The following is a 12,124-nucleotide window of genomic DNA, read 5'->3' on the forward strand; positions in this document are numbered from 1 at the left end:
AGTGAAAAAACTACTCTCTCAGATTTGTTTTAAATCTGCTACCTGTTAGTTGTCTCCTAGTCTTTGTATTATCTGAAAGAGTAAATTACCATTTCATATGTATCTGTTCCACTGCACTCATGATTTTATAAGTGATTTAAGAAAGCTTAAGGAGTGGTCGAAGATTTGGCAGCTGGAATTCAATGCCAAGAAGTGTAGAGTCATGCATCTGGAATGCGATAATCCAAAAGAGCTGTATGTAATGGGGTATGAAAGGCTGATGCGCACGGACTAAGAGAGGGATCTTGAAGTGATAGTGTCTGGTGATCCAAAGGCAGCAAAGCAATGTAACAAGGTGATAGCTAAAGCCAGAAGAATGCTGGGCTGCATAGAGAGAGGAATAACCAATAAGAAAAGGGATGTGAAAATGCCCTTGATAGGTACTTGATGAGGTCTCACCTAGAGTACTGTGTTCAGTTCTGGAGCCCGTATCTCAAAAAGAATAAAGACAGGATGAAGGCAGTCCAGAGAAGGTGATCAAAATGGTGTAGAGACAGTATTTAAAGACTTATGAAGAGAGGCTGAAGGAACTAAATATATACATATTTAGTTCCTTCAGCCTCCTCTGCACCCTGGAAGAGAGGAGGTGCAGAGGAGATATGATACAGACCTTCAGATACCTGAAAGGTTTAATGATGCATAAACTCCAAACATTTTCTGTTGGAAAGAAATCAGTGGAACCAGGGGGTCACAAAATGAAACTCCAGGGGGAACTCCTCAGAACCAACACCAGAAAATATTTCTTCAAGCAGAGGGTGGTGGATGCCTGAATGCTTTTCTGGAGGAGATGGTGAAGACAAAAACAGTCAAAGAATTCAAAGTGGCATGGGATAAACACTGTGGATCTGTAAAGGCTAGAGGAGGGAAATGAAGAAAAGGGTACATGGAGTTAACTTGCTAGTGTGGTGGTTCCTACCTTTAATCAATAAGCCTTGATCTGAGGGTGTTAAGAGTTTCAGGTATTCTGAAAAGTTGTTTAATACTTTCACTTGTAACGGAGGAAAAGTTCCTGGATAGAGATTTGAGTGGGTGGTGGGGGCGGACAAGATGGGTTTGCATTGGAATAGCAATAGTAGCTTAGACTTAGTTCTAGTCTAAGAGATAGGGTCTACTGTTTTGTACTGGGGTCAAGATTGAGGTTATACAGAATGAAAGATTAGATCAAGGGAATGTCAGGGGGGGAAAAAAAAGTGTATTTCCCGATTTGCTGGGTATGGGGCACAGACCCGCAGAATGGATCAGAGAATGCCAACCTTAAACTAAAGTTAACCTCCTATATAGCTCTGCTTCTGAGAATCAAGATTGGCCTGATATGTAATGACAGTGTTTGTGCATGGGGAACTTGATTAACTGAGTGAGACCAAGATTCTCCATGTTGCATTGGAAGGTGGTAGTGATGCCAGTGGGGGGGATTATCTGCATGACAGTTACAAGTATCCAAGAACTCAGAGTTTGTGAGGCAAAATGGTCCTATCACAGAGGAATTTTGAGAGCCTGAGAAAGGGACTCAGGGTGGGTGCCTGGAGGGTGGTAGATCAAGACAAGTTTGAGTCCTTCACTGCCTTGAAATTTTATGACTAAGCAATCAGATTTTCCTATTTGTTGGCAAGCAATCAGATCAAAAGCCAGAGAGTGACTGAACATAAAAGAAAATTAGGTCTTACCTTAGTTAATTTTCGTTCCTGTAGTACCACGGATCAGTCCAGACTCCTGGGTTTTGCCCCCCCTCTAGCAGATGGAGACAGAAGTTTACAAACCAAACTCCGCCTTATCTAGGCTGATGCCACCTACAGTCTGGCAGTCTTACTTAATGTCAAAGCAGATGAAGCCCCAATATCATAACAAACGAACTATATACAGGAACCTACCAACCAAAACCACCGGTTCAACTATCCCCCAAATGGGACCAGAACCCGAACCATCGATAATGAATAAAACAGAAACAGAGACAGGAAAGGACAGAGAGAAAACTGCCGCGACAACGGACTCTCCCTGTGCACAGCAGGAACGGGTGGGACTCTGGACTGATCCGTGGTACTACAGGAACGAAAATTAACTAAGGTAAGACCTAATTTTCTTTTCCCTGTACGTACCCGGATCAGTCCAGACTCCTGGGATGTACCAGAGCTACTTTAAATAGGGTGGGATCCGGAGAGTCCCGCTCTTAGTACCCCTGACCCGAAACTGCCGGTACCTGGAGCATGGACATCCAGGCGGTAATGACGAGCAAAAGTATGCAACGACTTCCAGGTCGCCGCTCTACAAATTTCTTCCGCCGACACCTGGTTGCATTCCGCCCAGGCGGCCGCTTGTGAACGCGTAGAATGGGCCTTTAGTCCCGTAGGGGTAGACTTACCCTGCAGAAGATACGCCGAACCAATTGCCTCCTTCAACCAACGGGCAATTGTAGTTTTAGAAGCCGCCTGCCCGCGACGAGGACCACCCCACAGCACAAAAAAATGATCAGACACCCGAAAGGCATTAGTCGCCTCCAGATAACACAACAGTGCTCTTCTCACGTCCAGCAGACGCAAGTCCCGATGACTAGGATGAGACTTATCTGCCTCAGTAAATGAAGGCAAGTCCACCGTCTGATTAAGGTGAAACGCAGACACCACCTTAGGCAAGAAGGAAGGCACAGTACGAAGCGAAACTCCCAAGTCCGTAATCCTCAAAAAGGGTTCCCGACAAGACAGGGCTTGGAGCTCCGACACCCTTCTCGCCGACACAATAGCCACCAGAAAGACCACCTTCAAAGTAAGATCCTTCAGCGTAGCTCTGCGGATAGGCTCGAAGGGAGCGGCACACAAAGCCTTCAGAACCAAATTCAGATTCCAGGACGGACAGGGAGAACGGAACGGGGGACATAAGTGCTTAGCCCCTCGGAGGAAACGAACGACATCCGGGTGTGAGGATAAAGACACTCCTTGGATCTGACCCCTCAACAAGGCAAGAGCCGCCACTTGCACCCGAAGAGAACTGCAGGACAACCCCTTGGACAAACCATCCTGGAGAAAAACGCAACACCTCCGGAACGGAGGCCCTTGTCTCAAACACCTTGTCTCAAACACCTTCCAAACTCGCACATACGCTAGAGACGTGGAAGACTTGCGAGACCGCAACAGAGTCGTGACCACCACATCCGAGTAACCCCATGCCTTCAGCCGACGCCTCTCAAAAGCCATGCCGCTAGACAAAAGCATTCGACCTGGTCGAAACGAACGGGACCCTGATGCAGCAGGTCCGGCACATACGGAAACCGGATGGGGTCCTCCAACGCCAAGATCTGGAGGTCCGCGAACCAAGGGCGCCGCGGCCACTCGGGTGCGACCAGTATCACTGGCGACGGATGAAGCTCTATGCGCCGTAGCATCCGACCGATGAGTGGCCACGGAGGAAAAACATAGAGTAGCACCCCCTTCGGCCACGGCAACACCAGAGCGTCGACTCCTTCCGCCCCTGTTTCCCGGCGGCGGGCAAAGAACCGTGGAGCCTTGGCATTCTTGAATGTCGCCATCAGATCTACGACCGGTGTCCCCCACCGGGCGCAAATGAGCTGAAACGCTACGTCCGCGAGCTCCCACTCGCCGGGATCCAGCCGATTGCGACTGAGGAAATCCGCCTGAACATTCTCCACTCCTGCAATGTGCGATGCCGCTATGCATTGCAGATGCCGCTCGGCCCATGCCATTAGCAGCCGAGCCTCGGCGGCCACCGTAAGACTTCTGGTGCCGCCTTGCCGGTTGATGTAAGCCACAGTCGTCGCATTGTCCGACAGAATTCTGACCGCCTTTCCGCGGACCAACGGTAAGAACTCCCAGAGCGCTAACCTCACTGCCCTGGTCTCCAAATGATTGATGGACCACGCTGCTTCCTTCGGGGACCACGTGCCCTGCACCGACTTCCGAAGACACACCGCGCCCCAACCATAAAGGCTGGCATCCGTGGTGACCACCGTCCACGAGGGAACCGCCAACGAAATTCCACTGGCCAAGTTGTCTGGACAAAGCCACCAGTCCATGCTGGAGTGGGCCGACTGCGGCAGCGGCAACGGGAGATGGAACTGCTCCGACACCGGATTCCAACGGGAGAGTAAAGCCAACTGTAAAGGCCGCATATGCGCGAATGCCCAGGGAACCAATTCCCGCGTTGAAGTCATCGACCCCACCATTTGCAGATAGTCCCAGACTACTGGCATGGATTTGGCTAACAACCGCCTGGCCTGACTCTGCAACTTGTCTCTGCGCTCCCGCGTCAGATACACCATGCCCTTTCGAGTGTCGAACAAAGCTCCCAAAAACTCCAGAGATTGCGAGGGCACTAGCTGACTTTTGGCCCGATTGATCACCCAACCGAGCCTCTGCAGCAAGCCTACCACTCGTTGAACCGCGATCTGACAGAGACGTTCGGACTTCGCCCGGATCAGCCAATCGTCCAGATACGGATGGACCAGAAATCCCTCCTTGCAAAGGTAAGCAGCTACCACTACCATGATCTTCGTGAAGGTGCGCGGGGCTGTAGCCAAACAGAACTGTAGCACTTGGAACTGGAAATGTTGCCCCAATACGCCGAACCTGAGGTATCACTGGTGGTCCGCGTGGATCCCGATATGCAAATACGCCTCCGTGAGATCCAGGGACGCGAGAAACTCTCCTTGCCACACCGAGGCAATGACCGACCGCAGAGTCTCCATACGAAATCTTGGGACCCGCAAGCACTTGTTGACGCCCTTGAGGTCGAGGATCAGACGAACAGTGCCTTCTTTCTTTGGCACCAGGAAGTAAATCGAGTACCGGCCGCTGCGCACCTCGTGGGACGGCACTGGAACGATCGCGCCTAGCTCCTGTAGATGCCGAATTGTTCCCCGTAGCGCCCGCCGTTTCTCGGAGAACCCGCATGGCGACACCATGAAACCGGGAAGGGGCCGCTGTACAAAATCTAACGCGTAACCGTGACTTATCACTTCCAGCACCCATTGGTCCGAAGTGATTCTGGCCCACTCCCCGACAAACCGCGCCAGTCTGCCGCCGATCACCGGCACCGGGGAGTGGGCCGGCAGCCCATCATTGGGCAGGCTTACCGACCGGCGCTCGGCCTGCCAAACCGGCGCCCGCGAAAGGACTGCATATACGATTGCTGCCGCGACACATTGTGGCGAAAAGAGGATGTCGACCCTCGAGCATTACGGGGTCTGCGACCTCCACGGAAACGGCCCCTGGAGGCCGGAGCCCCTCTAGACCGCGGCCTGTCCTCCGGTAGGCGATGCACCTTGTTCTCTCCTAACGACTCAATCAAGTCCTCCAGCTCTTTACCAAAAAGCAACTTACCTTTAAACGGAAGCGAACCTAAGCGAGCCTTCGAAGACACGTCCGCCGCCCAATGGCGCAACCATAACAACCGACGGGCCGACACCGCAGACACCATCGCCCGTGCCGAGGTACGAAGCAAATCATAAAAGGCATCCGCGCTATAGGCAATCACTGCCTCCAAGCGAGCCGCCTGCAGCGCCTCTTCCTGCGAAAGAGCTTCATTAGCGGAAAGCTGCTGGGCCCACCGGAGCCCTGCCCGAAGGGAAAAATTGCTACAGATAGCCGCTCTCACTCCGAGAGCGGAGACCTCGAAAATCTTCTTAAGCTGTATCTCCAGCTTACGATCCTGTAAGTCCTTAAGAGCTGTCCCACCCTGTTACCGGGATGGTGGTCCTCTTCGTGACAGTCGCCACTGCTGAATCTATGCGCGGGACCTTGAACAGCTCAAGCGCATCCTCTGTCAGGGAGTAGAGCTTATCCATGGCCTTGGCCACCTTCAGCCCCAGATCTGGAGTGTCCCACTCCTTAAAAAGCAAATCAGACGCAGAAAAATGTAACTGAAACGCCGTCGGCGGTCCCCTCAGCCCCAACACCACGGGATCCGTGCGCCCTAGACGGGACTCCTGCTGTGGCAACTCTATGGCCAACTCCCCGAGGATAGCCAAAATCAAAGGCGCCAGTTCGTCGCGTCGAAATAAGCGCACTACCTTGGGGTCGTCCCCGTCCGTCGCGTGGGGACCGCCCGACCCACTAGCCCCCTGATCTCCTTCCCCGTCAATGCCACGCGGCCGAGACGGTGGATCCTGTTCATCCGGATCGGATTCAGACTCCGTATCGGGCTCCCCCCGCGGAGCCCCCAACCTGAGTGGGCGTGCTCCCTCCGGGGGATCCGAGGCCTGCACGGACCGGGTCCGTTTCCGGGGCTGCGACCCCCGATCCATATCCGGAGGTCCACGTGCCCGTTTCCTGGCTTGCCGCCGCGCTTTAAAAGCTTTGTGCATAACCAGCACAAACTCCAAAGTAAAGGAGTCAGAGGAGCTACGATCCAGCTCCTCCTCCGGATCGCTATGGCCTGACTGCGGTGAGTGGTCCCCCTCGGAGACCCCCAGCTGTGGGGACAGTGCAGGAGGCAAATCCTCCGCTCCCCCGTCCGCCGGAGGCGCCGTGAAACCGGGCCCTGAAACGCTCAAAATGGCGGGCTTTCCCGCCGTGGACTGCAGAGCCCCCAAAATGGCGGCCGTTCCCGCGCTCCGTGAAAACGGCCCAGTCACCGCCCCCGACTTTCTCCCCGGAGCCGCGGGCCGCGTCTGCCGAACTGCCTCCGGACCCTCCGAGGCGCCCTCCCCTCCCGAGACGCAGCTAGTGCAGAGGCTGTCGCGGGAGAGGCGACGGGCTGCCCCGCAGGCCCTGCAGACTGTCCATCGCGGCATGCTTGCCAAACGGGAAGTGAAGAGCAAGCAAAGTCGACCGCACTGCCGCCCACGTTCCCCCCCTCGCACCCGAACACGACCGGACACGGACAGGGAGCAGGAAAGAAAAGGACGACAGCAAGAGAGAGACCCTGGTAACAAAAACAAAAACACAACTTTTTTTTTTTTTTTTTTTTTACCGTTAGCTCGCCGGCTCCCGGTCCACCTGGGGGGAGTGAACCGAGCTCCCCGGTGTCACCCCCAGGATAGGGACTAGCACTAGCGCTGGCAAGGGCTCCCAAGCCCACCTTCAGCGTCCTCTACTCCCTAGGGGGATGGCCCCAGCGGAACCTCACCACTCCCCGGGAGGAGACGAGGCCGGACCTGCAGGCAAACAACTGCGGTCTCAGCCTCCTACTAACCTACCTAACCAACCTTAGAGATCCCTTAATCTGATAAAAAAAAAAAAGTTAACTAGGCCTCAGCTCAGACTGTAGGATTTTGCACCCTCTCCACCTGCTAGGAGACAGAAGAAGACTGCCAGACTGTAGGTGGCACCAGCCTAGATAAGGCGGAGTTTGGTTTGTAAACTTCTGTCTCCATCTGCTAGAGGGGGGGCAAAACCCAGGAGTCTGGACTGATCCGGGTACGTACAGGGAATAGGAACAACTTTTTAAATTTAAATTTGCTTTTTGGCACGTCAAAGTGGAATACATCCAGGTACTATAGGTATTTCCCTATCTCCAAAGGGTTTACAATCTAAGTTTGAATCTGAGGCAATAGAGGATAAGGTGACTTGCCCAAGGTCACAAGGAGTGGCAGTGGGATTTGAACCCTGGTTTCTAGCCTGTTGCTCTAATCACTGGGTTACTCCCATGGAATGAGGCATGTGATACATAAGATGGATTCCGCACAGCTAGAAGGTAGCAAATCTTCAGTCAGGCTGCTGCCCCCAGACTTTTGCCACTTTCCAGGGACAGGCCCAGTATATGTCTATTGACAAATCCAGAGCTGGCAATAATGCAAATACCATGACAGATCCTAGACACCAATGCACCATCTATTAGGAAAAAAGAATAAGCCAAGCTGCTTAGCAGAATACCTCACCTTGGTTAAACAAACAAACCCTCACCAAATACAGACTAAAGAGACCATAAATTGTAACTAGAAACATGCAGACAAAAACTGAACTGGAAACCACAAGTCAGACTATATGCAGAACAGTAGAAAAACAGAATCACCACCATTCCTCATAAAACAAACAAAAAAATCAGGACATATAAAATATAAATAAAACCATACTAATAATAGACTTGGCTATTTAAACAAGCCTTCCCAGACCCGATCTAAATGATAGTAATTTTACAAGAGACAGCAAACTATACAATAGATTTCATATCATAATGTAAATAATGTAAATATTTTAATCCCTTCCGTTCGTCTCTCTTATTCTAATTTCTCTTCCCAGTTTTAAGACCCTGTTGTAATGTAACTTTTGTTCTCCTTGCACTTGTTTTTCGTTTCTTGTTCTCACCCCTTGTTTTATGTAAACCGGCATGATGTGGTTTCTAATCATGAATGCCGGTATAGAAAAACGCTAAATAAATAAATAAATTTTAAAATCCCCCATTCTACATATATGGGAACTTTTGATTTCCAATCATCCTGAGGACTGGTGAGGATTAGTGATGGTGGGGTGCACAAACTTTAATCAGCTCTAACACACACATGCACACTCCTATATATATGATCACTCTCTCGTCCTGCTGCTAGAATACACAATCAGCAGCAGCCTCCTCATATGGGCAGTGCAATGTTGCTCCTGCTTTCTTCCAGTGTGGAGCAACATTGCCACACCTCATGCACTTAAATTACAACTACGTAGGCTGATGCTGCGGTGATTACACCTCCTTCCTCTCGGTTACATAGGCCCATATGATTTGATTTCCTCTTCCAGGCCTGCACAGGCAGGAAGGAGGAGCAGCAATCACTGTAGCCCTGCCACCTCCGTGTCGCCCCCAAAACTTTGGCACTCTAGGCAACCACCAAGTTTTTCCACCAGCCCTGATAATATAATGGAAACAAAATGACAATGACAACAACTTATTAACTGTATGACATCTGTTTCTTTTATTTATATTTGATTTATTGCTTAGGAAAGAGCTCTAGGCAATTTATATGCTATTACTCTTATTGCACTGGGGAGATGTCACTTACCACTTATTTTGGGTCGGTTTTTATGGTGTCCTTTGTCAGAATTGCACACTGGCATGCTTTTATGGGAATGTGGTGATCGATGGATAGTGCTAGATTTTAGAAGTTTTGAAGAAGAAAGTTCCCATGAAACATCAATGTTCTCCTCACTGCCAGAGTATTCTGTAAAAAATAAATACATAAAAAATAAAGATGCTTACCTCGCTATAAATTTCAGACACCGTGAAAGCAATCTACAGCATCCCAACCTTACAGAACCACAAATTACTACTCTAAGGAAGCCTGAAAAGGGATAATAGTAGACACTCTCTCAGGTGTTGATGACTAAAATGGGAGACTTCTCACCAGGGTAGAGGTGGCGGCATATCAGTAAAATAATTTTTGATGAATTCTAATCCACATCTTCCTAACCTTGGAATGCTGGTCAGTTGTAAGAAGAGTTGTGGAAGAACTGGTGCAAAGGTGGCAGACCTCATATGTCACCTAGATAGGATTACAGACAGTGTTGGGGAGGTACATGTGGTACAGCTGTCGTGGTACATGTGGGCACTAAAGACATAGGAAAATGTAGGAGAGGTTCTGGAAGCCAAATTTAGGATTTTAGGTAGAAAGCTGAAATCCAGAACCTCCAACGTGGCATTCTGTGATTGTTCCCTGTTCCACATGCAGGTCCCCAGAGGCAGGCAGAGCTCCAGAGTCTCAATGCGTGGATGACACAATGGTGCAGGGAAGAGGGATTCAGTTTTGTAAGGAACTGGACAAACTTTTGGGGGAAGGGGGAGACTTTTCTGAAAGGACAGGCTCCACCTTAACCTGAATGGAACCAGACTGCTGGCACTAACTTTCAAAAAGAAGATACAGCAGCTTTTAAACTAGAATAAGGGGGAAAGCCGACAGTCTCTCAACAGTGAATGGTTTGGAGGCATGTATCTTTGAAGGATACTAATGAAACAGGAGAGTTAGGGCATCCCAACAGAGAGGTTCCAATAAAAGCAAAAGTAGTCTATGTGCCTATAACTAAAGAAACACCCGAGCTAAAGAATTCCAAATTATCCATATCAACTGAAAAGAAGGTTATTAATACAAACAAAAAAACACTTTGAAATGTCTGCCAATGCCAGAAGTCTAAGGAGATGGGAGACAGTTAGAATGTATAGCAGTGAATGATGAGATAGACATAATTGGCATCTCAGAGACCTGGTGTAAGGAGGATAACCAATGGGACAATGATATATTAGGGTACAAATAACACTACAATGACAGGGAGGATCAGCTTGGTGGGGGGTGTAGCACTTTATATCCGGGAGGGTATAGAGTCCAACAGGATAAAAATCATACAAGACTAAATGCTCAGTAGAATCTATATGGGTAGAAATCCCATTTGTGTTGGGTAAGAGTATAGTGATAGGAGTATACTATTGTCCATCTGGCAAAAATGATCAGACAGATAATGAAATGCTAAGAGAGATCAGGGAAGCTAACCAATTTGGCAGTGCAATAATAATGGGAGATTTCAATTACCAAAAGAAGAAGGAGCAGAAACCTTGCACGTAAGCAAGTATCACAGTACACTGGTGCAGGAAAATAAGACTTTAATCACCACAAATTCTATGGTAGTTGTAGTTGGAACTACCTACAACTACCATAGAATTTGTGGTGATTAAAGTCTTATTTTCCTGCACCAGTGTACTGTGAGATTTCAATTACCCCAATATTAAGTGAGTAAATGTAACATCAGGACATGCTAGAGACAAAATTCCTGGATGGAATAAACTACTGTTTCATGGAGCAATTGGTTCAGGAACAGAGAGAGGGAGCTATTTCAGATTTAATTCTTAGTGGAACGGAGGATTTGGTGAGAGAAGTAACAGTGGTGGGGCCACTTGGCAATAACGATCATAACATGATTAAATTTGAACTGACTGGAAGGGGGACAATAAGTAAATCTACAGCTGTAAAACATTTTTCAAAGGGAAACATGAGGAAAATAGTTAGAAAAAAATCAAAAGGTGCAGCTGCAAAGGTTAAAAGTTTAAAAATACAATCTTAGAAGCATAGTCCAGATGCATTCCATGCATTAAGGTGGGAGGAAGGTAAAACGATTACCGGCATGGTTAAAAGGTGAGTTGAAAGAGGCTATTTTAGCCAAAAAAACATCCTTCAAAAATTGGAAGGATCCATCTGAAGAAAATAGGAAAAAGCATAAGCATTGTCAAGTTAATTGTAAAACATTGGTAAGGCAGGCTAAGAAAGAATTTGAAATGAAGTTGGCCATAGAGGAAAAACTCATAACATTTTTTTTAAAGTATATCCGAAGCAAGAAACCTGTGAGAGAGTTGGTTGGACCATTAGATGACAGACAGTTAAAGGGTCTCTTAGGGAAGATAAGGCCATTGCAGAAAGACTAAATTAATTCTTTACTTATTGTTTACTAATGAGGATGTTGGGGAGATAACTGTTCCAGAGATGATTTTCAAGGGCGATGATTCAGATGAACTGAACCAAATCACGGTGAACCTGGAAGATGTAGTAGGCCAGACTGACAAACTAAAGAGTAGCAAATCAGCTGGACTGGATAGTAACCCCAGGGTTCATAAGGACTCAAAATTGAAATTTCAGATCTATTGGCTAAAATTTGTAACCTATCATTAAAATTATCCATTGTACCTGAAGACTGGAGGGTGGCCAATGTAACCCAATATTTAAAAAGGGCTCCATGGGCGATCCAGGAAACTATAGACCAGTGAGCCTGACTTCAGTGCAGGGAAAAATAGTGGAAACTATTCTAAAGATCAAAATCACAGAGCATATAGAAAGACATGGTTTAACAGAACACAGTCAGCACTGATTTACTCAAGGCAAGTCTTGCCTCACAAATCTGCTTGTTTTTTTTTTGAAGGGGTTAATAAACATATGAATAAAGGTGAGTCAGTAGATGTAATGTATTTGATTTTCAGAAGGTGTTTCACCAAAGTCCCTCATGAGAGGCTTCTAAGGAAACTAAAAAGTCATGGGATAGGAAGTGGTGTCCTTTTGTGGATTACAAACTGGCTGAAAGACAGGAAACAGAGTAGGATTAAATGGTCAATTTTCTCAGTGGAAAAGAGTAAACAGTGGAGTATCTCAGGGAACTGTACTTGGACCGGTACTTTT

At 48.3% G+C, this 12,124-nt stretch overlaps 1 protein-coding gene across 4 annotated transcripts in view; it reads right to left on the reverse strand.

The window, feature by feature from the left end:
* PHF20 (PHD finger protein 20) overlaps positions 1 to 12,124 on the reverse strand; it is a 280,282-nt gene that overhangs the window by 39,232 nt on the left and 228,926 nt on the right. For all 4 annotated transcript variants that reach the window (XM_029611169.1, XM_029611171.1, XM_029611170.1 and 1 more), the window contains one exon: positions 8,975 to 9,133. In XM_029611169.1, the coding sequence (XP_029467029.1) occupies positions 8,975 to 9,133 (159 nt within the window). The remainder of the gene's footprint in view (positions 1 to 8,974; positions 9,134 to 12,124) is intronic.

This window comes from Rhinatrema bivittatum, chromosome 8 (genome assembly GCF_901001135.1).
Source record: "Rhinatrema bivittatum chromosome 8, aRhiBiv1.1, whole genome shotgun sequence".
NCBI lineage: Eukaryota > Metazoa > Chordata > Amphibia > Gymnophiona > Rhinatrematidae > Rhinatrema > Rhinatrema bivittatum.